This window comes from Melanotaenia boesemani, chromosome 5, assembly GCF_017639745.1.
Source record: "Melanotaenia boesemani isolate fMelBoe1 chromosome 5, fMelBoe1.pri, whole genome shotgun sequence".
Lineage (NCBI taxonomy): Eukaryota > Metazoa > Chordata > Actinopteri > Atheriniformes > Melanotaeniidae > Melanotaenia > Melanotaenia boesemani.
This window is the reverse complement of record NC_055686.1, coordinates 23,636,027-23,660,013: the sequence shown is the minus strand read 5'-3', so window position 1 is coordinate 23,660,013 and position 23,987 is coordinate 23,636,027. Positions and strand designations below refer to the sequence as shown.

The 23,987-nt window shown below is 37.0% G+C and overlaps 3 protein-coding genes across 4 annotated transcripts; 1 reads left to right on the top strand and 2 right to left on the bottom strand.

The window, feature by feature from the left end:
- Nucleotides 1-691: 691 nt before the first annotated feature.
- LOC121639607 (putative E3 ubiquitin-protein ligase ARI6) lies at nucleotides 692-3,902 on the bottom strand. Its single transcript, XM_041984930.1, has 4 exons — nucleotides 3,719-3,902; nucleotides 3,451-3,551; nucleotides 1,527-1,682; nucleotides 692-1,365 (listed from the first exon to the last, which is right to left on the bottom strand). The coding sequence occupies exons 1-4, from the start codon at nucleotides 3,795-3,797 to the stop codon at nucleotides 910-912; spliced, it is 792 nt and encodes a 263-aa protein (XP_041840864.1). The 5' UTR covers nucleotides 3,798-3,902; the 3' UTR covers nucleotides 692-909.
- A 3,603-nt stretch (nucleotides 3,903-7,505) lies between these two features.
- Nucleotides 7,506-14,170, top strand: LOC121639604 (myb-like protein X). 2 transcript variants are annotated; one of them, XM_041984926.1, is made up of 10 exons: nucleotides 7,506-7,810; nucleotides 7,925-8,046; nucleotides 8,329-8,399; nucleotides 8,506-8,628; nucleotides 8,768-8,863; nucleotides 11,267-11,410; nucleotides 11,518-11,646; nucleotides 11,733-11,749; nucleotides 11,823-11,866; nucleotides 11,970-14,170. In XM_041984926.1, the coding sequence occupies exons 1-10, from the start codon at nucleotides 7,647-7,649 to the stop codon at nucleotides 13,859-13,861; spliced, it is 2,802 nt and encodes a 933-aa protein (XP_041840860.1). In that variant the 5' UTR covers nucleotides 7,506-7,646; the 3' UTR covers nucleotides 13,862-14,170. The 2 variants fall into 2 exon arrangements, with proteins under 2 accessions (XP_041840860.1, XP_041840859.1); XM_041984925.1 differs by having other exon boundaries at nucleotides 11,724-11,749.
- A 7,358-nt stretch (nucleotides 14,171-21,528) lies between these two features.
- LOC121639606 (putative E3 ubiquitin-protein ligase ARI6) lies at nucleotides 21,529-23,987 on the bottom strand. The gene is made up of 4 exons (XM_041984929.1): nucleotides 23,576-23,987; nucleotides 23,336-23,436; nucleotides 22,468-22,623; nucleotides 21,529-22,344 (listed from the first exon to the last, which is right to left on the bottom strand). The coding sequence occupies exons 1-4, from the start codon at nucleotides 23,661-23,663 to the stop codon at nucleotides 21,886-21,888; spliced, it is 804 nt and encodes a 267-aa protein (XP_041840863.1). The 5' UTR covers nucleotides 23,664-23,987; the 3' UTR covers nucleotides 21,529-21,885.

The following is a 23,987-nucleotide window of genomic DNA, read 5'->3' as shown; positions in this document are numbered from 1 at the left end:
ATCATTGTGTTGTATTAATGTTTAATTATTTTGAATATGAAGCAGAGTATTTAGGAAAGAAAAATACTACCCACTGAGTACTGAATAATACCACTACCCACTGAGTGGTCGTCTTGTAGCCTGAGGGTTGCCGGTTCGATCCTTGGCTTGTCAACACGAGCTCGACATGCCAAGGAACCGACGTGAGGATTGACCTGGCGAGCTCATGTTGAGGTGTCCCTGAGCAAGCAAGACACCGAACCCCAAATTAATCCAAATGGGTCATGGTTAGTGCCTTATGGCAGCTTCTGCCATCAGTGTGTGAATGTGATGTAAAGCACTTTGGGTAAAAGCGCTATATACTGTAAGTACAGACCTTTTACCATTTACCAAAATGCAGGCTTAAATATGATGTGAGATGTGAATTACTTTTTTTCTTAATAAATGGGTTCAATTTTCATTAAAATAGGAATAATTCACGTAAATTATCTGCAGTATACATTTATTTACAAGAACTGCATTTGATGAGCACATCTGACGTGAGTCTGAACAATCTCACTTAAATAATAGCAGCAAAAAATGAGTAAAGTCACATTGTGTAAACAAAAAAACACATTTAGACAACATGGATAGTACTTGCTAAATTCTTATTTAAGATCACAAAACAAAACATACCTGTGTTGGTATAAATGGAAATACACATACATGTATGTTACAGGTTATGCTTCAGATTTATTGGCACTTTATGACAAACAAAACACAAGATTATCACGTTTACGAGATATATATGTCTTTATATTGTATATCTATATTTATCTATAGTTATCTTTATATTTATCTGTATATATAGATATGTAATGTCAATTAACAGCAAGACACATCTTTGCTAAGACAATCTTTCATATAAAATAAACTGCAGCATTCAGCACATCATGTCCTCTGCCACACAGGTATAGAGGTCTGTCTGGGGGCGACACCATCAGAGCATGATATAAAATGACTACTTGTTTTCAGACATTCACTCGTGATCTTCAAGCAAACAAAACAGAACTCCACCTTACATCGAACACAGAAAATGTTTTTACATTTTTTTGAACTGTGCTCCAGCAGATAGCCACAGGTGGGACAGGCCCGGATGGAGGGACATCCTGTGACTCCTTCCACAGACTCAAAGGTGATAACTGAACAGGTTGTCAGTGTTTTTAGGGCCTCGTTGTAGCAGCCTTCATTTTCACAGCGGTCTGTTCGGGAGTGATCACCTTTCCATTCCTTCAGACACTGCCAGCAGAATTCATAGGCCGTTCCTTTTCTTGCTGTGCAAACGTGGCATCGGACACTCAGTCTGGATTCATCCTTCCTCGTCACAGAGTATTTGCACTCAGGACACTGTGATGTGGCAGATGGTGAATAAAGAGAGGGATTTGTTATCACTATCTCATTATTCTTCAAAGCAAAAAAAATAAATAAATAAATAATAAAAAAAAATAAATACGTAACAGATTTTAAGGTACTGCAAGCCAATACAGTAAATTATGGGAGGTACTCACAGCTTTGGAGTCGAAGTAAAATTTGATAGCATTGAGAGCCATGTTTCTTTCGAAGAACTCCCTTTCTTCAGGGGTCAGGAGAGCCATTTTCCGGACCTCCACATAAGGCCACTCTGCATTACAACTAAACTGGCCACATACAAACCTGCTTTCACCCTAAATTAAAATAATGAAAAATAATAATTAATCAGTTACAATTTATAAACAAGTAATTTAACATCACAAAAGTCCTTAAGACTATGCGATCAATAACTTTTATCTAAAACTGTAATTAACCAACAATGTTAATATCAAGATCTGCTTTAATAAAAAAAACGTATCTGAAATTTGTTGAGGCAAAATTTGACCATTATGACTAAAACTGTTGTGTACAGTTGGGTCTGGAATACAAATATTTATAATCCTTTCATACATAATGTTCACTACAGACACCTATTTAATGACTGTTGTCAATTATATGCATGGGTGTAGATGGTATATTTGCATATTAGCCACTTCAGTGGACATCAGTGAGTCATCCAACAGACTGCCACACACTGAAAAATAACTAAATATATAATTAAGTGTAATAAATATACATACATTGTAATAACAAAGTTTACCTCAGTGATACACAGGAAAAGGTACTACTGTGTTTTATTCTAATATATATATTAACATGACAGAATATTATTTTATGAATATTGTTATAAAATAGCTAAAAATAAATATAAGAAAAAGGCAAATAAGACTAAAAATAGAGTAAAGCATCATTGTACATGGCCGTAGTGATAAAATATCGTATGTGAAAAAACTGTGTAATGGTTTTTTAATAATTCATGCATTCGAGGGATAACTTATAAAACAAATCGTACACTTGTCTGGCAACAAGAAAATATAATTTACATTGGCATAATTTATGACGCAAATGTTGTACTTTATTGGTGTATTTTGACATCTCAAAGAAAAAGTTAAAATGTTCGGACAAAGTCATCATGATTGGTTGTGTCGCTGCATGATAACACCGGAAAAGACGTTTTCTAAGTCAGTGGTTGTTCGTTTCAAACTTTATTTCATTACGTTTTTTGTTAGAATTATATTTATATATATTTACATTTATTTTCTACATAGGAAGTGCTATAAAATTATCTTCACTTTGTTACCTGACAAAATCAGAAATCAGTCATATCGATTTTAATGTTTGTTTGATTTTGCTAGGCTAGCTAGGCTAGCAGCAGCAGGACATACAGATACTAAAGTGCTAGTCCAACTAGCCTAGCGAAATAAAAAAAAAAAAAAGATGACCACTTTCCCTACATGTCAGTCAATGTAGTAAAAATAATGTTAAAGCACTTCCTATGCAGTAAATAAATGTATGGTTTATGAAATAATATGGAAATTAAGTATAACACTAACAAAATGTAACTCTTGACTTAGAAACCATCTTTTCCAGTTTTATGATGCAGCAAAGCAGCCAATCAGGATGACTCTGTCCGAACATGTGATTGGTTTGAATAGTGTCATGTTTACTGAGCACAGATTGTTTACTGAGCGTGTGCACAGGTGTGTGGTAGCGAACAAAGGGGACAACAATGAGAGAGGAGAAAAAGAAAACCGAGGGAAAGTTTTATCGTTGTACATCTACACAGATAGGAACAAACATGGAAATTAATTTTGTTTGCATATAATTCACTTTTGTTTACTCAGATTAAGTTATTCTTAAATAAATACTTTCTGGTCAAAATGTAACTAATGTACACCAACTTGGAAAAAAATATTTTGTCTGTGCTCAGAATGTTTTAAAGATAATCATCTTCCAGTTTTTACAGCATGGAAGCTTAGTTCTGAATAAATAAAGTTAATAGTTTATTACACTTAAGGTTTTGACACGTGGAAACATCTCACATGAAAATACATCGTTAAAAAAGAAAGAATAATAACCAACGTTTTCCAGCAATCGACGGCACCAGTTGGTGAGAGATGGAGGAGTAACAGCATGGCCACAAGACATCAGTGCTCTCCGAGAGCTAAACCCTTCATACAGAACTGAAAATAAATACACAAATTAATGAAATTGTGACACATGAACCTTCTTTAAAATGTACCACGATTACTGCAAAGCTTAAAAATGAAAGTGCGCTCGCATTAACTCATAATTACTTTTACTAAAAAGTAAAATAGACTAAAAAAAGCTACACAATGACGTTACTTACAGTCTAATTCATCTTCTCTGTCCACAAACGTCAGAGTGGAGTCGCGGGGGTCGTAACATTTCTCATTAGTTGAGCTCATTTTGTCTTTATTTCTCGTTTTCCCTCCTGCGAAACAACACAGCAGTTAAACGCGAGTCGAAATGCAAATATGCTTTCGATTCCGTTTCCGAAGAGTTTCCGTAAAGTCACGTGATCCCCCCTCATCATTAAACGTAAACGAACCGAAATCTGATGTGAAGCTGGGTGTCAGCAACAGGATGTCAGAGTGCTGGAGAAAAACTTCTAGTGTCATCCGATATTTACATTGTCTTCAAAACATTAAAAACATCTTGTGTGAAAGAACAAGCAGCTGTTGCTTAAAATGAGCGTTTTCTGTTTGACATTCGTTTTCACTGTAAACCACGTGATTTCCCCCCCTCAGTCAAACGTTATTGGCCCTTTCGAAATTGAGAAAGACTACAACACAACGACCAGCGTTTCTAACTTTGAGAATTTTAAATTTAATCTTATAAAGAATGGGTAGTGCGCTAAACCCTGCTTCAAACCCGTTCACGCGCAAGATCTGTGCGCTGAACTTATAATAAATTGACAGTCTTGAGCACCAAAGACAGCGACCACCACAGATCAGAGTAAACGCTCTGATTTAATCAGTGTTGGAACATAAGATTTTATGTTTCTCCTTACACACACAAAAACTAGTCTGTGTCTAAAACCCTGAAATAATTCTGATGTTATGTCACAATTTAAAATGGTTGATTTAACAATCCTACAAGAAACAGTTTGGCATTTGAACTCAACAATATGCACTCTGGACATTTTACCATCCGACTTTTTAAAAACAGTTTTTACCTCAGTAGAAAGTGATCTCCTACTAATAGTTAACAGCTCACTGGCATCAGGAATTTATCCCAAGTCACTAAAGATAGCTGTTAATTAAGCCACTCCTAAAGAAAAGTACTCTAGACGCCTCTAACTATAGACCTGTCTCTAACCTCTCTTTTATTTCCAAGATTATTGAGAAAGTTGTATTTCACCAGCTTAATGACTTTTTAAATGAAAGTGGAAATCTTGATAAATTTCAGTCCGGCTTCCGACCTCATCACAGCACTGAAACAGCTCTGGTCAAAGTGTTAAATGACATTAGGTTGAATACTGATTCTGGTCAAGTATCAGTCCTGGTGCTGCTGGATCTCAGTGCTGCGTTTGATACTGTAGATCACAGAATCCTGTTGCACAGGCTGGAAAACTGGGCTGGACTTTCTGGAGCGGCCCTTAACTGGTTCAGGTCCTATTTAAAAGGCCGGAGTTATTTTGTTACGATCATCAGCTATGAATCTGAGCGAGTGGCCCAGGGGTCAGTCCTTGGACGTCTTTTGTTCAACTTGTATTTGCTCCCATTGGGTCAAATATTAGAAAACTATAAAACTAATTATCAAAGTTATGCAGATTATACATAACCTCATATGTCTCTGCCATATATATATATATATATATATATATATATATATATATATATATATATATATATATATATATATATATGTATATATATATATGCAAAGTAAATTGTATTGTATTGCACAAGTCAATGACAGGATTATTCAAAAGGCTTTACAGAATGCAAGAAGCATAATTTAACAATTTTTTTACTCCAATTTAATTTTTAAAAAGTTGTTAGCCTCAGCTAATTCCATTTTGTTATCACACACACACACACACACACACACACACACACACACACACACACACACACACACACACACACACACACACACGCACACATACACATTTGATTGATTGATTAGATTTTTTAAAATGTCTTTATTTAAACATTTTAGGGTATATTTACATTAAGCATGCCATAGAGACCATAGAGAGATTTTTTATATTCTGGTAGGACCCCCCCAAATAAAAAAAAAAAACCCCAAAACAAAACAAAACTAAACAAAACAAAAAAATCTAACAGACAAAACTAAAACCTTACTAACTTTTGAACATTAAAAGCTTTGAATGGAACATATCGTCCAAAGTTTTCATCACATAATATGAGGGATACTGATTTATTATCTGATTATCTATCTATCTATCTATCTATCTATCTATCTATCTATCTATCTATCTATCTATCTATCTATCTATCTATCTATCTATCTATCTATCTATCTATCTATTAAAGAACCTATAACAACCCATAACAATTAAAATGCATAGCATTTTATACACATTTTACTGTAATAAAGTCTGTCTGACAAGGACTCCTCCATGGATGACAATTGGATGAATGGATGAATAGAAGCCCCTGTGTCGTTAGGAGAGATGGACATCAGTCTTTTGTCAAACTGACAGTCCTCCATCGAGAGTCATCACCATCTGGATAATCGATTTGTGAACGATTCCATATTCACTCAGACGTTTGTGGTCTGCGTTTAGTCTTGTGGTTGCGAAGACGAGCTGCATATTATCCACTGCCTGGTCTGCATGCGCGCGCGCGCGCGCACACACACACACACGCACACACACACGCACGCACACACACGCACACACACACACACACACACACACACACACACACACACACACACACACACACACACAAAGACAAGGACAGATAATCAAACACAAAAGATTAATTTTTGTTTAAAATAGAAACAAGATTAATCTCTCGCATCTGGAGGTACATTATTATTATTATCGTAACTTTATAAGCAAAGTTAGCGCTAAATACAGCTGAATAGACTAATATATAGTGAAAAAATAATAGCTAGTAGGCATAAATTAAGTTGTTACGTGTAAAGGGTAAATAGTAAAGATGTAAGGCACTGATAGCAGAAAAGGCTATATGCTTACATGCTCTTATATTGGCTAATCAGATTGTGTGCGTGCGTTTTTCTTTTATTTAGCCTACATTTCAAAACATGACTTAATATTCAAGACAACGTTAATAATAGGCTGATGTTATTAATCAAGAAGAGACATGTTAAATATCGTAATAGTGATCCGTTTTTAATCTTACAGATCAGGAAATCACTGACATGAAATCCGGGTCTACTTGAGAACATCTTAAAACTATTATAGACTGAAAAGTTGCCATCAAAGCTGGAGAAGCTGATTTATACAAGTTTAACACATTTAGTAAAGTATTACCTGGGTTTCCCGGAAGTTTCTGAGCTATCTTCTTTTTCAGATCCTGCACAGTTATTTTCTGCAACTCTTTCTCATCGTTGCACAAGTCAATCATCATCTTGTCTCCACCGAACCCATAGACAACGACCTGGACTACCATGCTGTCAGCTGCTTTCGTGGGTGATGTGAAACGCTCCCCTCAGGTTCTCTCTCTTGACTAAAATGAACGTTGTTTGGTCTTATACATAAACTGGGCGTCACAAAGGGTTTGTTAGTTTCGTTTTTGTAATAGACACTAAGCCTGTGGCAAAAAAAAAAAAAAAAAAAAAAAAAAAAAAATGTGAGCAGTACTGAAGAGACAGAAAAATCGAACAACTTGTTTGTTGCACTTTAACGCACCATCCTGCAGCAACCTCAGTTAGTGGAATGCTGACAATGAATTTATTAATGGAGGCAGGTGTTTTAGTCAGTGCCCAATCACTGTTAAAGACTACACGAAGTCTTTATATTAATGGTCATATTCGTCTTAATCCCGTTATTTGTGTTCTGAAATAATTAACGTAGAATGAAAATGTCCAATACTCTTGAATGCAGCATCTCGGTAGGAGTGGTCTCCAGTAAAACAGAAAGTATTCTGACATTTGTTAAAATAGAAAGAGAAATACAGGCATGACTAAGCTCGTTGTCTGAGCATCAGTCTGTGAAAAAACTCGAGGCTGCTTTTTATTTAAATAAAATAAAGAGTTAACAAATCAGATAAATACCTAACAGTACATGAAGTGGTGTGATATCTTCGACAAATCTGATGGGAAAAAGAAAAAACAATGCAAAATGCAAAAGGACCGACAAGATTTCATCCAGCAAAATTACTGGAAGCAAGTATCATGGTTTGGAGAATCAAGGAGCAACATGCTACTTGAACAGCGTGCTGCAGGTGCTGTTCATGACCAAAGACTTCAGAGCTGCTGTGTAAGAGTTTGTAGAAATGCTTTCACATCATCTCGTGCTTTTCTTTCCTTCTTGACAATTTAAAACCACTCAAATCTTTTAATTGTTAAGATCCTATATGTTTATTTTGTACAGGTCCTCTTCTGCAAACTCTGACCCTGAATGTATTGATGTCCATCTCTCAAGTTTGTTTAACACTTTACAAAACAAAACAGCAAAAACCCAGGTCATTACAGACCACCTGAAGATCAGGAAAGGTAAGTAATTTGTGAACAATTAAACTCAAATGATGGACAATTTCATTAATTTAGAACTAGCCTTTAGAAATTTAGTCAAATCTGTTGAGTTTTACATTTTCATCTAAACATCGTATCATGGGACTCAGGTTAACTTCATCATTGCCCTGCTGTAAGAATGAATTATGTTCATTTGCTGCCTAAAAGCTCCTCAGAAATAACATATCAGTTAAATAAACAGTGTCATTAAATAATTCAGCGAAGCACAGATGTTTTTATGTTTAATTTGTGTTTATTCTGCAGTGTCTGAACAAGACGATGCTGCTGAGTGCTTTGAGAAGATTTTAAGCTGCAGCAGCCAGCAGGCTTTGCAGGTAATAACATTATTAAAGTAGAATCCTGGAAGCATTGTCTTTAATAGATGAATATAAAATTAAATGTTACTGCTTGAGCAGTCTGCATGTTTTCTGTAATCCGTAGATATTTCAAGGACAGCTGACACACAGAAACACATGCTCCAAATGTCACACAGCCACATATGATGATCAGCCATTTTGGAGTTTACCTCTTCCACTGGTGGATTCTGACAAGGATTACTGTTTAGTAAGATAATTTCTCACTTTAGAACATTTTGCTTTTCTTAGTTTTATTGATTTGAAGAGAAGATTATAAAACTGAATGAGACCTGTAATGTGTGTTGATTAAAGGTAGGATGTTGAAATGACACAAATATGTTTTTCAGATGGATGGGATCCAGAGTTTCTTTGAAGAATCAAACATAAGTGGAGAGAGCCAGATGTACTGCAACCAGTGCAAAGCCAAAGCTGATGCTACTATTGTAAGTATGAAGAAACTTGCATGTGCATTTAAACTCACTGGCGAAGAGTTAAAATGATGATCACAGCTGGTAAATAATTTTTTTTAAAATCATATATCACCATGATATAAAGTACCTGTAACATGCCCTGTGTGGCCCTGCATATAAATTACATGAACAGGTGATAAGAGAAGCTCTTATGTATTTTTATTCCCACTCATCTCATGACAGTACGTCATCTTTATGTCTCCTACCTAAACCAACTTAGTTCCTTCTACACATTCACTCCTACTAAATTAACCTGGTTCATATTTAAAAAAGAAAAGTAAACTCAACTTACTGCTCACTAACTATAATATAACTTTATGTTAATAAACTGTACAAAATGTATTCTGTAGTATTACCCCTTATAAAGTGACTTTGTTGGAAATTACACCAAAGATGTCATTAAAGACATATACTATGAAATAAAAATTAGGAGCATTGGAAATGTGATTGTGACATTATAAATCACATACATAAATGTTAAACTTTTAAGCTGGTCAGTTGCAACAGAAAAAACCTTTTTTATTATTGTTTAAGTCCTCTTCTCCCATTATTTAGCAGCACATTCTTTTGTCCTGTAAGGACATAAAGAATAAACAAAGTTTTTATTGGAGCCTCCAAACTATAGCACAGATCGATAACCCAAAGTGATAAACTGAATGACTTCTACTTCCAACCACAGAATGGGACTAAGGTTTGATGTAGACTGAGACTGGGAAAAAAAACATGACTGGGTGTTTGGTTGCTGAGCTGAGCCTCAACTCCTCTGTGTACCTAAACGACTGTGGGAAACAGTGCGATAAAGATCAGAAACAACAGAAGGCAGAACACTGTCTTCCAACAAGGACTCCAAATAGGTGATTCACAGTAATTAAGAGGATTTAGTTCTGGAAAAGTAGCTCACTGGAAGCTGGCAGGTTGGGCTCTGACAGAGTGACTGGCTAGCAGAAATTGTAACAGTCAAAAAGTTGGGGTGCTGGTTTGTGAAAATGAGGACAAGGACAAAATGCAAACAGACTCATTTGGGAAATGAAGTGAGCTGAGAGGTAGAGATAATCAACCCACTGTGACTTCTGGAAATTTTTTAGCAGCAATTAACATGTGTTTCATACCCAGGTACCCCAGTAAACAGAGATTAAAGTAATAGAAAATTTCAAAGCCTTTAATGATTCATCTTGCCCAGAAAACCATTGATACAGACTAAGAAAACAAAGTTGAAAAAGTTTTAGCCAAAGGGCAATGTCACAGGAGAAGGCTAAATGACCAATATGCAGACTTTTAAAGAGGAACTGGTCAATTGCTTATTTTAGTTACAATCGAACCTATACTGAGACCTAAACAGAGACTGAGGTTAAAAACAGGAAAGGCTTGGTGTAAGACATGGACAGACAGGAAGGGAAACCAGGACAGAAGGTGAAGCTAAGTTTATGAGGGAATCTGATGAACGAGGTACAAGATATAGAAGCAATGATGGACAAAACAAACATACAAAAAAAACAAGTTCAAGCTAACAGTGTCAGGACAGCAGAAATGGGAGTTTGAAAATAGCTTGAGTCTCACATGCTGGTGCCAGAAAGAACCTGAAGAGAAGAAGCTAGGATTGCTCTTGACCCATCTCATCTGTCTCCAGTCCTGTAACTAAATACACACTGATGCAAGAAAAGAAAGAAGGTTGCTGTAGATGTGGAAGAAATGCGTGTTTATTATTTGTGGTATTATTTGTGGTATTCACTGCATAAGTGGTTTAAATGCAGTCTCTCACTGGTGTTATGCGTTCAACTTGCTGTCAAAATCCAGGGCTTTGCACTAATAGCAGAGCTAGCTTGTCCTCAGAATTCTTTGGTTTGCTGTTACTTTTGTTTACCAGCAACAATTTGATGTGTTATTGCACTTTTTAAAAAAGACTGTTTTACCTGAACAATAGCATGGCCACATGGTGATGTGGTGGTTAGCCTCAAGGTAAGAAGATCACCGGTTTGAACCTTAGCTGGGGAGGGATTGAAATTGTGGCTTTTCTGTGTGGAGTTTGAATGTTCGCCTTGTGTATTTGTGGGTTCTCTCCAGGTACTCCAGTTTCCTCCCACAGTCCAAGGACATGAATGATAGGTTAATTGCTCACTCTATATTCATCCCTAGGAGTGAGCTTGAGTGGTTGTTTGTCTCTCTGTGGTGGCCCTGTGATAGACTGGCAACCTGTCCAGGTTAACCTGCCTTACACCTGTTAATAGCTGGAATAGGCTCCAGCTCACCGCAATCCGAGTTGGACTAAGCGGTATAGAAAATAGATGGATGGATGGTATTGAAATAGATGTTTTGCCTGATGTGATTTTCTTTATTTGTTGATCATTTCCATTTCTCTTCCTTTTGTGTTTCAATTAGAAAGCTGATATAAAACATCCCCCACAAGTTTTGACACTGCTGATGAAGAGATTTAAGTTTGACTACAATCATATGAAATATGTGAAAATGAGTAACAAAGTGGAGATTCCCATCATCCTACAGATTCCACATAATGGAGACCAGGTATTATGTATTGATGTTTATTATTGTTATTATTATAATTTATTATTATCATCATCATCATGTCATTGCTGTTGCTGATCTCTGTCATTCTGTTCATGGTTTGTCAGAGTCAAACATACGAGCTGTATGCATGTGTGCAACATTCAGGTGATCTGAAACATGGACATTACACGGTAAACATCAAACCTCATGATGATGAGAAATGGTATAACTTCAATGACACCACAGTTACATCGGTAAGACTGAACACCTTATCCTGAAAGTAAATGCTGCAAACATATTATTGCTCTTAATGTATGTTCTTTCTCACCAGATACCTCAGGCGGATTATAAAAAGAGGTAGGTTTTTATTAGTCTTTCATTCCCATCAAGCACTTGTTGAAAATGACCATGACATTATTTTTTACATCAGTTCATTCAGATCCCAGAATGCCTATCTGCTGTTCTACAGGAAAAGTAAGATGTCAAACATCTCTGAAACACTTATTGAGGAGTTTTATAAATGACTGTATAATATTGTCAGAAATAACATTTTCTCTGCTTTGGTTTAACTGTCTAGGTTCTGCTACAGACACTTTGTCTCAAGACATTAGTGAGGTTTCCACATCTAAAGACCCCAAGAATGACAATGAAGACAAGAATAAGCAGCCTGAACAAGATGTAAAGACCGGGAAAAGACAGATGGATAAGGATGCTGCAGACAGTCAGAAAACTGACAGTAGTAGAAAAAGTAAAAGAAAGAAAGCTTCAAACGGGGGCAAAGATAGCAAGACTCTAACTGATGATAAAGGTAGCACATCAATGAGCCAGAAAAGCAGAGAAGCTGTTGAAAATCAACAGAGTAAACGAAATCATGATCAACAGAGTAAACAAAATCATGATCTAGACAGCAAAACAGACAAATTAATTTGTAATCCTCCTGCATGTTCTTCTGAGGAGCAGAATGGAGATAAGGAGGAGTGTAAGAGAGGTGATGATCAGAAACTAAGAGGAGAACAGTCATTGAGTCGCTGTAGTGACAGTAAGGTGGACCAGGACAATGTGAAATTAGATCATGTTCGTCAATTTGTCAGTGAGGTGTCTGAAGACCCCAAACCCCACACCCAGGACAAAAATGAGCCACGTAAACAAGATCTAAAGACTGGGGAAAGAAAGGAGGATGAGGAGGCAGAACCTGCAGACAGTCAGAAAACTGACAAACATAAAAGTAAAACTAAAGGGAAAAAGGGTTTCACAATGGGCAAAGATAGCAAGACTCTGACTGATGTTAACAGCACATCAGTGAACCATAAAAGCAGAAAAAATCCTTCAAACATTCAGTGTAAAAATAGTACTGTCAGGGTCCAGGATGATGGAAGATTACAGGAAAGAAATAGTCAAAACCTAAGTCCTGATAATAGTCATAGCAGACAGACCTCTTCCCAGATTAATCAGAAGTATAATCATCAAGTCAGTGATAGAAGAGACAGAACAGATGCTGTTGAGTATCAGCGAAGTAAACAAAATCATGATCTAGAGGGCAAAAAGGACATCTGTGACAAATCCATTTGTAATCCTCCTGCATGTTCTATTGAGGAGCAGAACAAAGAGGAGGAGGAGTGTAAGAAAGGTGATGATCAGAAACTAAGCAGAGAACAGTCAGAGAACCACTGTAATGAGGACAGTGGGAAATTAGCTGATGTTAGTCAAGACATCAGTAAAGTCTCCACTTTTGAAATTTGCAACCTAAATACCAGTAAACAACATGAAGAATCTAATGAGAAAAAGCTTGTAAATGTTAGAGACGACCAAGATAGAGAGACCAGTGTGGAAATACAGGAAGATAAGGAGAAGATGATGTGTATAGGTTTATTTGAGCTCAGAGGGAGTCATAGATTTATCAAGAAAATTTCCCTCTGCAATGATCAGACTCAGAAAAGGGGAGAAGATGGTGTTAGTAAAAACACTTTCATGAATAATGAAGAGCACAAGCAGGCTACCAGTAACTCTGTGAACATTAAAAATGAGCACTGTGATGAGAGTGAAGGGAATCAGGAGTTTGGGAAATCAGATGAATTTTGTCAAAACAAACTGAGGGAAGATCAGGGACAAGAAGTGAACACACAGGTGATAAAAGAAACAAAAGAGGATCAAAAGAGTGACCCAGTGACTGATAACATGGACACTCTGTCAGGTCGTTTGAAGAACTTAAGTCAGAGAGATTCATCAGAGTCTAAGGAATCTGGTAATAAATACACAAATGGAAAAGTTGAAAACAATACAGAGAGTTTAACTGAGTCAAGTGCTGAGAATAGTGAAAACTTCTTACTTGGTACACAAACAGAAGTTGACAGTGATAAATCACATGAGTCTGGTAGAAAAGGGAGAAAAAACAAGAAGGGACAAAACCAAACAATCATGTATATCGGTCTCCCCAGTCCCAGGATGAAAACCACTAATCAGAGCTCATAGACAGCATGGAATGAAGAAAAACTTTGGACAGAATCTATTCAGTTGTTTACAAGATACTTGGATTGCTTCTATTTTTGTTTTATCTGCTGTCCAGATGTGTTGTGTCAGCCAAAAATGATATGGCATATTGTAACCTGATCATTCAAATCATTGTGGACATTTCAACCATCAACTTTTAATAGAAAAGTCTTAATATTCTTGTATGATATTAAACCAAAGGTAATCACAGCTTAATTATTTGTGTTAAAGTTGTAATAGCACACTGGAATATGTTAATTACTGTTTTTTTAAATAAATAAAATTCTTTGTTATCAAATGAGGGATTGTAATTTCCTGACCCCATTTTCATAATATGTTTTGAGTAAAATTGTAAACCAAAACCCTGCACAGCTCATTGCCAACCTCCAAACTCCAAAAATTCTTTGAAAAAAAAAAAACATAATTAATCCAATGTTGCCTGGTCCTGGGTAGAGTCGGCGGGACCCGATGTCTCATCTCTCCGTCGGTCCTCTGGACGATGCTGCTCCTGCTGCTGAGGCTGCTGGGGCTGCAACACCGGGGGACAGGAGTCCAGGTCTGGATCCACCTTCAGCACCTGTAATCGCTCCTGCAGTGAAAGATATGGAGAGGGTCGTGAATGCCCTGAATCATTATATGGTGGAGGTGCACTAGGCAGGGATGCATTATCCCTCCTGTTTCCTATATCTCCAGTCATATCTAATCCTCCACCCATTTCTTTTGTGTTTGTTTTTCTGTTCCTACATTCACTCTCATTCTTCCACATTTTAATACATTTCTGATGCCGTTCCCACTTTTCTACATCCTCTGCCTTAATTTTCTTTTTCTTCTTTTTCTCATCCCAGTCCTTCTGTGCTGCCTCATTCAACTTATCTAATGCTTTTTTACTCAAACTCCCATTCTCTGGAAAACCATATTTCTCTGTCCAGTAAGTCATACAGTCCATGCAGTCAGGTCCATATTTCTTTTTCATATCTCTTAAAACTGGGGAGTCCCATTCACCCTCCTTCTCCTTAACAGCTGTGTTTCCCATTATGCAGCTAGGACGTCTCCTGCTGGATTTTTCTTCTTTGAGCAGCCCAAACTCAGGCACAAAAATTGACTAAAACGCCTCTTATTACCACCGAAGTTTTCACTTCAGTGCCGGACTAACCCTACTCTACCGCAGTAGAATAGTGACCTACCTTGCCTTCACAAGATAGTGGGACCCTACCCTATTTTCATAAGATAGTGAGAAAAGGGTGGTAAATGGGAGTCCGATATGAAAACTTCTCACCGTGTGTGATTCTGGGTGCTGCTCCACACGCAGACTTCGTTCTGGATATCAGTGGTGTCGGAACGGAGTCCCTCCGCCGTCCCCTGATGGTTAAGGCTGACCCAGGGGCTGAAGTATCCTTCAGGATGTGCAGTCACGGGTTCTGGTCCTCCGGTCAGTCACTCAAGATATCCTGTTCGTGACGCCAAGATTGTTGTGGAATTTTATTATCAAAGATCACACGCTAAGTGAGAATCAAACAAAGTATTTTATTAAGAGCTGATCAGGCAATGAGAGTCACACAGTCAAACAGCTTTGGCTGAGCGAATCCGCAGAGATACACATGGGCTTGGTTAATATAGACTTAGGTTGTTAATAATACAAAAGGTAAATAATAGAGTATAAGGGCTATGTGTATAAATTTTCCATTACAGTTTGCAAGTAAAGATGTGCTGTGACAGTCATATGAAGAAGCAGCTTTTAAATATGTTTATATTGAAACATATTTTTACTGTTTATTTGGCTCATCAGAAATAGTCGCCACTAATATTCCCCAAATTCCCCAAAACAATATTCATCTCATATCTGTCACTTGTTTTTAGAAAGGTTGGCCCTTATTTTATTTGTTTTTACCAAGTTTCTGTTCATTAATGTAAACTGCATAAACTTTATCAGCATAAGTTTGACAGAGATCCAGATGAATAAATATTGAAATGTTTAGGCTAACAAAGCTTTTAACTGTGATTGTATAAGGTCAGCTAGCAGATATGATGTTTGGGATTTTCAACTACATTAGAATTTAAAATTTAGTAACAAACTCTTTAATATCTCAAACAGCGTACCTGTATTGCATGTTTTCCTTTTTTGTCACAGTTCAACAGTTTCTGCTGTCTTATGTCAAAACTTTACTGTGATGTGATTATTTGCAGATGTTTTAAAGAATATCACATTTGAGGGTTAAAACATTTAGGATTATTTAGGACCTGATATCTGTCAACTTATACACACCCCATTATGATTTATTTCATGTTTTATGGCTTATCCTTTATCTAAAACATAATCTTTAAGGCTTTAGAAAAACACAAGTGATTCTGTTTAAATTTCTAAATGATTTCAACACTGAATGGAGCATGGTTCCTATTTTCTAATAAGTATTGCAGAGCAAGTCCTGTTGAAAATGAAAGTGATAACCATAGATAGCCTTGATTTAACATCCTGTTAAATCGCAGGTCCAGTGTGTGAAAATGCAGGACCAACAGCACGTATTCTTTAGTCTCTGCTGCCATTACTATGCTGAACAAGTAGTTCCATTTTCTGTTTTTATTTTTTTCGTCATTGTCCTTTTGATATTTAATGTGGTGGCTATAGAACCAATTCAATGTTTTTACTGCATGCTGCATAGCAAATTACCCCACGGAGATAATAAAGACTCGAACTTTGAACCTTTATTGACCTTACTTAGTCAGTGCATAATGGACTTTTATAGCTTGTTTTCACTTTCATTCTTCAACACACCTTTACAGAAAATCATGTGACATGTCGGTGTGGTTTGTACGCTAACCTGTCTGTTTTGAATCAAACAGGGCCTTCCTGCGTGGAGTTTGCATGTTCTTCCTGTGTATGTGTGGGTTCTCTCCTGTCACTCCAGCTTCCTCCCACCGTCCAAAGACATGCATGTCAGGCTAACTGGTCACTCTAAATTTTCTCTATAGGAGTTTGTGTGAGTGGTTGTTTGTCTCTTTGTTGGTCTTGTGATAGACTGGTGACCTGTCCAGGGTGTACCTTGCTAGGATAAGCTCAAGCTTCCCTGTAACCCTGAGTTTAAATAAATTGTTTAGAAAATGAATTTATGAGTTCAGAATTAACAAAAAGCCTTTTGTGTGTTTTTATTATTTCATTTTGATCCCCCAAAATATTAACTGCACACACATTTTCCAGTGACCCCAGATTATTATTATTAGATTGAGGATGGTTTATTCACTTTTACTTAATACAGTAATTAAAATACCATCAACTTTTCTACAATAAGTAAGTAAAGTTGTGACTTTCTAGCTGCTAACTTCATGTTTTTATTCTAAATCTGTGTCGATGTAAAACACTGATACTAGTAGCCCAGAATAAATGAGTTCATGTTAATAATAATAATATACATTTTATTTAAAAGCGCCTTTCAAAACATCCAAGGACACTGTACAAGGAACATTAAAATAGTTTAAAACTGCTAAACTGCTGCTGAGCTCCTGAGCAGTGTGAGCAGTCCTGAGTCTTCACAGGTAAAAGTTTCATATTAAATCTAATAAATCTTTTAGTTCCATGAGGACATGATGCTAACAGGCTTCTTGTTTTTTTTAAGTTGTTCTAGGGATGGCTGACACACAAGTACAAATGCTCTGCATGTGGCAATGAGACAAGAACCAAAAATCCATTTTTGAGTTTCTCTGTTGAAATGGAGGAATCCTGCAGAGACTGCATCGTGCTAAGATATTAGACATTATGATTATTTTACAAATGTTTTTGTACAAAAAGATGTAAGGTGAAGCTCGTAGTCTTGGCTGCATCGTAAAGAGTCAAAATAAGACACCTAGTGCTGCTTTCACAGTCCTAGTCAGACATCATCTAAAAATTGCTCATTATCAGCATATATTGTTTTAGACTAAACATCATTCACATCTGTAATTTGTCAAATTATGGAAATATTTCATGTGTTCATCGAAGTTTGTTATATCTATAAATGAAAGAATAATCTGTGTATCTTATCTGTCAGTGCAAGCCAATAAAAATGTAATACATGTGTTTTTTTTTCAGGATGGTGGAGCTAAGAAATTTTCACTAAGTCAGTTGTCAGAGGGACAAACCAGCTGTCCTGTGTCCACTGTGACACCAAATTTAAAAATGACTGTAAATTCTCAGGACTGCAATGTGACCTCTGACTGCTTGTTAACGCTCTTTTATGTTTGGCTGCCTTTAAATAATTATATAAGCCATCACTTCCTGTTGCCACAGGACTACAGAGCATAAAGTTTAACAACTTCATTTAGAGTATATTGTCATGAATGGCGGACGTCGGAGGAGGTGAGGACCCAAATGCAGGCAGTCAAGGCAGGAGGCAGAATTGGTGCAGGTGATAAGGTTTATTTCCCAAAACTCAAGACAGGGAATCACACACGACAGGGATAAATCCAGTGAACAAAACCACACATGACCAAATAAGAGGATCAGACCAGGAGTGAGTGAAAACCAGGGACATATATACACGGAAGGAGTAATGGGGAACAGGTGAAGTGGATGAGCAATCAGGCCAGGTGTTCTAATGAGGCAGAACAGAAACCACAGGAACACAAGAGGGAAAACCAAACATGACAAAACTGAAAACCTAAAACATGAACATAACAAAAACTGAACATGATAAAACCCAAAGAACTATAAACCCAGAGCAAGACCGAACTAAACATGACAAAAACCAAAATCCTAAACCATGATCAAACGCACACCAAAACCCAGAAACCATGACTGTCACGGGAGCTGGTCTGCAGTCTCTGCAGCTTCTGTAATCAGACTCATCTGCTCCACCTGAGCCTCATTACCACTCACTCGCTCCACCTGTTCTTCACCCTATTTAATCCCTACCCAGTCTCTGCTTCCCTGCCAGATGGTCACCTACTGTCCTTGTGAGAAACCTTGTACTAAAACCTTGTCTTGCTCTAGATTCCTGTTGCCGACCACTGCTGCCTCCTTTGACTCCCCGCTGCCTGATTCCCTGCTGGACTCTCCTGCCTATCTGATTCCTATTGGCGACCACTGCTGCCTCCTTTGACTCCCCGCTGCCTGATTCCCTGTCGGACTCTCCTACCTTCTGCCTGCCTGGTTGCTGACCCCTGTTTCTACTCGACCACCGATCACCGCCTAATCCCTCCATTTGGTCCGAGCAGCGGCCTGCCTGTCTCCGCCTCTCCAGGCGTAAATAAACTGTTCAAACTGTTCCTTGTGTGTAGGCTGAATTACTGGGTCTTCCTTGAGACAAACGTTACAATGACAGTATATATTCTGTTGGGTGAAATCATAACAGAATGAGGCAGTAACAAATGCTCATAGTCATTGACCTTTATCATTACCTTTCATTTAGGGCTTATACACAATGTGGTAAGATGTGATAAAAGGCATGAAAATAGCATCCAGGCAGATAAGGACAAACAGCATAAGCCTTTTAAACTTTGTCTACATTATGATCATTTTGTTTTGTTGTCAGTGGATTAAAATTTTCTACCACAGATTAAACCTACAGCAGTCCATACAGACATTACAGACATTCTGTTTTAATAAAAGTGTCATCTGGTCACTTAATAAAATCTTTCTTAAGTTTTCATCTTTAGTACTTTTCTTCTTCTTCTTCTTCTTCATTTCTTTGAAATGCAATAATTGACTTATACCAGTGGTGTGTGTATGGATGTGTGACTGAGTAAGACTTGGAACCATTTTCACTGCAACAGAAAAGGTTTGTTCAGATGGACATTTGCCTGAGTACAGATGAATTTTGGTGATTTACCATTACACTGGTACCATACAGTTCATCAAAGTACACTTTTATCTTTTTTTTTTTTTTTTTTTTGCTTTTCGATTGTCTAAAATCAATACTATCCTTTTATTGGTATTATGTTAGCTGTGGGTCCAATCATCGAGCTGGTGCCATGATATTGAAAACATTACTCACTGTTGATTGGAAAAGGCCAGCATCACAGGAAATATGACAAGATATGCCACAGGTTCTCAACCACAGCATTTTATAAAAGAAAGCCACAAGAGATGAGGGTTTATTAGTTTCCACAGCAGGAACATTAGGCCTGTTATTAGCAGCACAATGGATTGAGATGCAAGACCATTAAGATCTGTTATCTGTTAAGATTCAAGTTTTTTGTTGGCCAGTATACAGAATAGTTACTCAGACAGTAGACCAGATATTTTAATTTAAAGGTTCATATCAGGGTTTAAGGAAACTAACGTACACATAAGAGAGCTAAGAAAAGCAGCACAATGTTGATTTAACAGTGACTAATGGTAAAGTAGAAGTACAAAGTGTTTTAAGAATGGAAAAAGATGGAAAAAGCAATGTGAAGAGGGACAGTTGGTGACTGTGTGGAATTCAAAGTACAGAGAAAAGTGAGGTGGACTGGAGGAAACAGAAGATATAAAAGCATAATACCAAGAGATTGCGACAGACTGAGCTGAATTCTATAATCAAGACAAAACAATAGAACATTAAATTAAAAATACTTACATTAAAAGATTTACTTATATTAAAAAAGTTATATGACTTTCAGGTTCATGGGACACTTGTTAAGCCCTTGACTTCAGTAGCTGGTACACTTAGGGGTCCACTGGCCCCGTAGGGCCAATGCTCTGCAGTCATAGGGGCTCTGGCTGGGTGGTTGTCCCTGCGGTGGGCTGCCTGAGTTCTGTTATGGCTGCTGGTTGCGTAGAGTCTTGGGACCCTCTTTGTATGCTTCTGATCCTTGGAGGGAGTGTGGTTGCATTTGCACAATCACACTCATTATTAAACACAGCTCTTTCCATATATTTAGCAACATACTCGCTAACAAACACGGTAACACACACACACGCATTCTCATTCACTAACATGCATGCTTATACAGTTACTGTGTTACCCTGCAGGTTTAATCACCAATAGCTACAGTTATGTTTAAATGTTCTTGTTGCTGGTGTTGTTGTTCATGTGCTCCTGATGAGTCACTGCTTGTTTTCTTACAGGTTTCTTATGAAGAAATTAAAAAAGAAAAACATAAAGGTATAAAAGAAATCTGTAACTTTGTGTTTTTCTTATTTTATCACAGAGAGCCTAAATTGAATGGTTTCCAATGTTATCACCTAAATAAAGAGTTCACACATGGTTTATATAACAAAGCCACATATGTACTTTTGATCTCTTCTTTCTCTAAAGCGGTCTCAGTAAATGGACCTGATTCTCACAAAGAAGGCAACAGAAAGAGGTGATGTGATGTGTATAATATGAAACAGGGAGTGCAGATGTCACATGACTTCTTGTAATTGCACTGAGAAGAAAATGAAACTTAGAGGTTGACCTGATACAATGAGTCACAAGTTGGAGTGTGTTCCTCTACAGTTCACCTTTTTACAGCATGGTGATGACAGGGCTGGTCCTTAGCACATTTATTCAGACAAACTGATCTAGTTTGGTACTTTCCAACTCCTCAAAGCACAACAGTCTCTATTTTAAGCTTAATTATTATTGAAATGTGAACCCACCCAAGGTTATTACCTCAACTCCATATCACTGCATAAAACCATTTGAAAAACATTTTGCTAACTTACTATACTACTCATATTCAACATATTCACTAAAATAATCAAAATTCTCTCAGCCTTTTTACATTAGTTTATTTATTATGGGCCTAACTTCAACATTAATTATATAAATAGGTCTCTTTGTCAACAATACACAGTGGTAGGTTTGATACACTTAACCTATGGCAGAAAGAGAAAAAAATTTACAGACCTAAATATGAATTCAGATTTCTTAAAGTATATTTCAATAAATGCATAGCATTTCCTTAAGGGAAATATCTGCTGTAAAGATTATTCATCTTTAGTCATTTAAGCAAAAACATAACATAATTAAATTTACGAGATAAATCTTACTGTGAAGAAATTCTACACCAATTAACAGCAAGACACATTTGAGTTAAGACAATCTTTAAAATAAATAAAACACAGCCCATCATTTCTTCTGCCACACAGGTATAGAGGTCTGTCTGGGGGCGACACCATCAGAGCATGGTCCACAGTAACCCTTACTTGTTTTCTGACATTCACTCGTGATCTTCAGGCAAACAAAACAGAACTCTATCTTACATCGAGCACAGCGAATGTTTTTACATTTTTTTGAACTATGCTGCAGCATATAGCCACAGGTGGGACAGGCCCGGATGGAGGGACATCCTGTGACTCCCTTCACAGACTCAAAGGTGATAACTGAACAGGTTGTCAGTGTTTTTAGGGCCTCGTTGTAGCAGCCTTCATTTTCACAGCGGTCTGTTCGGGAGTGATCACCTTTCCATTCCTTCAGGCACTGCCAGCAGAATTCATAGGTCTTTCCTCTCCTTGCAGTGCAAATGTGGCATCGGACACTCAGTCTGGATTCATTCTTCCTCGTCACAGAGTATTTGCACTCAGGACACTGTGATGTGACAGATGGTGAATAAAGAGAGGGATTTGTTATCACCATTTCATGAAGCTAAATTTTAAGTGATTTATTTCAAAGTACAATTGATCAATATTTTGTGTTTTGGGAGATACTCACTGCTTTGGAGTCGAAATGAACCTTGACAGTATTGAGGGCCATGTTTCTTTCAAAGTACTCCCGTTCTTCAGAGGTCAGGAGAGCCATTTTCCGAACCTCTGCATAAGGCCACTCTGCATCACAACCAGACTGGCCACACACAAATCTGCTGCTACCCTTGATTAAAAATAATGACAAACAAAAATTAATCAGAATTACAGTTTATGAACAAGACATGGGATAACACTCAAACACATCATGTACTGAAGCTATACAGCAGTAGAGTAAGATTTAGTCAACTTTTTCTGCAGATCAAAACACTTTCCATCATATCTATTAGAAACAAAACCAAAAATCCTCTGTGATCAATAACCTTTCTCTAAAACTGCTATGAAGCAACAATGTCACCATCAAGGACTGTTTCAAGGAAAGAAAAATCTTTAATTCATGGGGCAAATGTCTTGAGTACAGCTGTGTCGTTCATATGAACATTTTAAACTTATAAAACAAATCATATACTTGTCCAGCAACAAGAAAATATCTAAACTGGAATAATTTATGCATCAAATGTTGTATTTTATTGCTCTAGTTTTATGTTTTGTAAGTAAAGCTAAAATCTTTGCTGAACGACTCTGTTCCTCTGAAGTGTCTGACAGGATCAAAGATTTGAATCTGTATCCTGAAATAAAGAAAATTATCAAACATTTCTGTAGCCTACTTAATTTTTTTCCTATAAAATAAATGACTTAGTTTTACAATATACAAGCTATTAATTCTTAACTGTCCTGCTGAGGAACATGAAACTCAATATTTGATCACATTCAAGCTTTTGACAACATTCTTCATGGAACATTTAATCTATAAAACTCAGGAATGATCAATAACCTACATTTTCCAACTGCTGGCGGCACCAGTTGGTGAGAGATGGAGGAGTAACAGCATGGCCACAAGACATCAGTGCTCTCCGAGAACTAAACCCTTCATACAGAACTGAGAAAAACAAGAACAAATAGGACATGCCTTTAAACTGTTTCACTGTTTAAAAAAGATTAAAAAACAAAACAAAAACTACATATTTATATAGCTAATAGATCATATTGAGTGAAAAATTCCACACTCGGTCACTTACAATCAAGTTCATCTTCTCTATCCACAAACCTCAGCGTGGAGTCGCGTGGGTCGTAACATTTCTCTTTAGTTAAACTCATGTTGTCCATGTTCTTGATTTCTCCAGATGAAACAACGCACTACACCAGTCGGTAATAGGAGAGTCGAAACTAAATGCTTTCGTTTTAGTTTCGGATGTGTTTCAGCTTCAAGTCACGTAACTTTTCTCAAGCTGAAACGATAAACGATCAGTTTTAATGTGAAGGTGGTGTTCAGCAACACGACGTTAGTGTTGCAGAAAACTTATCTAGTATCATCCGACATTTACACTGACTTTCCGTGCTCATTAGCAGAATATTAAGAACATCTGGTCCTCTTAAAGAATTAACAGAACTAAAGGAATATAGTCTAAACCCTATAGTAGCAAAATTATA

What these genes read in the sequence shown, in the direction of transcription:
- LOC121639607 (XM_041984930.1), bottom strand. Translation starts at nt 3,797, where the DNA reads ATGAGCTCAACTAATGAGAAATGTTACGACCCCCGCGACTCCACTCTG. An exon ending in CAGAGAAGATGAATTAGACT is followed by an intron (nt 3,552 to 3,718) that starts GTAAGTAACGTC and finishes ATTTATTTTCAG; the next exon opens with TTCTGTATGAAGGGTTTAGC. An exon ending in TTTACTTCGACTCCAAAGCT is followed by an intron (nt 1,366 to 1,526) that starts GTGAGTACCTCC and finishes GCCACATCACAG; the next exon opens with TGTCCTGAGTGCAAATACTC.
- LOC121639604 (XM_041984925.1), top strand. Translation starts at nt 7,647, where the DNA reads ATGGGAAAAAGAAAAAACAATGCAAAATGCAAAAGGACCGACAAGATT. An exon ending in CTGACAAGGATTACTGTTTA is followed by an intron (nt 8,629 to 8,767) that starts GTAAGATAATTT and finishes TATGTTTTTCAG; the next exon opens with ATGGATGGGATCCAGAGTTT. An exon ending in TTCCACATAATGGAGACCAG is followed by an intron (nt 11,411 to 11,517) that starts GTATTATGTATT and finishes ATGGTTTGTCAG; the next exon opens with AGTCAAACATACGAGCTGTA.
- LOC121639606 (XM_041984929.1), bottom strand. Translation starts at nt 23,663, where the DNA reads ATGGACAACATGAGTTTAACTAAAGAGAAATGTTACGACCCACGCGAC. An exon ending in GCCGCCAGCAGTTGGAAAAT is followed by an intron (nt 22,624 to 23,335) that starts GTAGGTTATTGA and finishes TTTTTAATCAAG; the next exon opens with GGTAGCAGCAGATTTGTGTG. An exon ending in TTCATTTCGACTCCAAAGCA is followed by an intron (nt 22,345 to 22,467) that starts GTGAGTATCTCC and finishes GTCACATCACAG; the next exon opens with TGTCCTGAGTGCAAATACTC.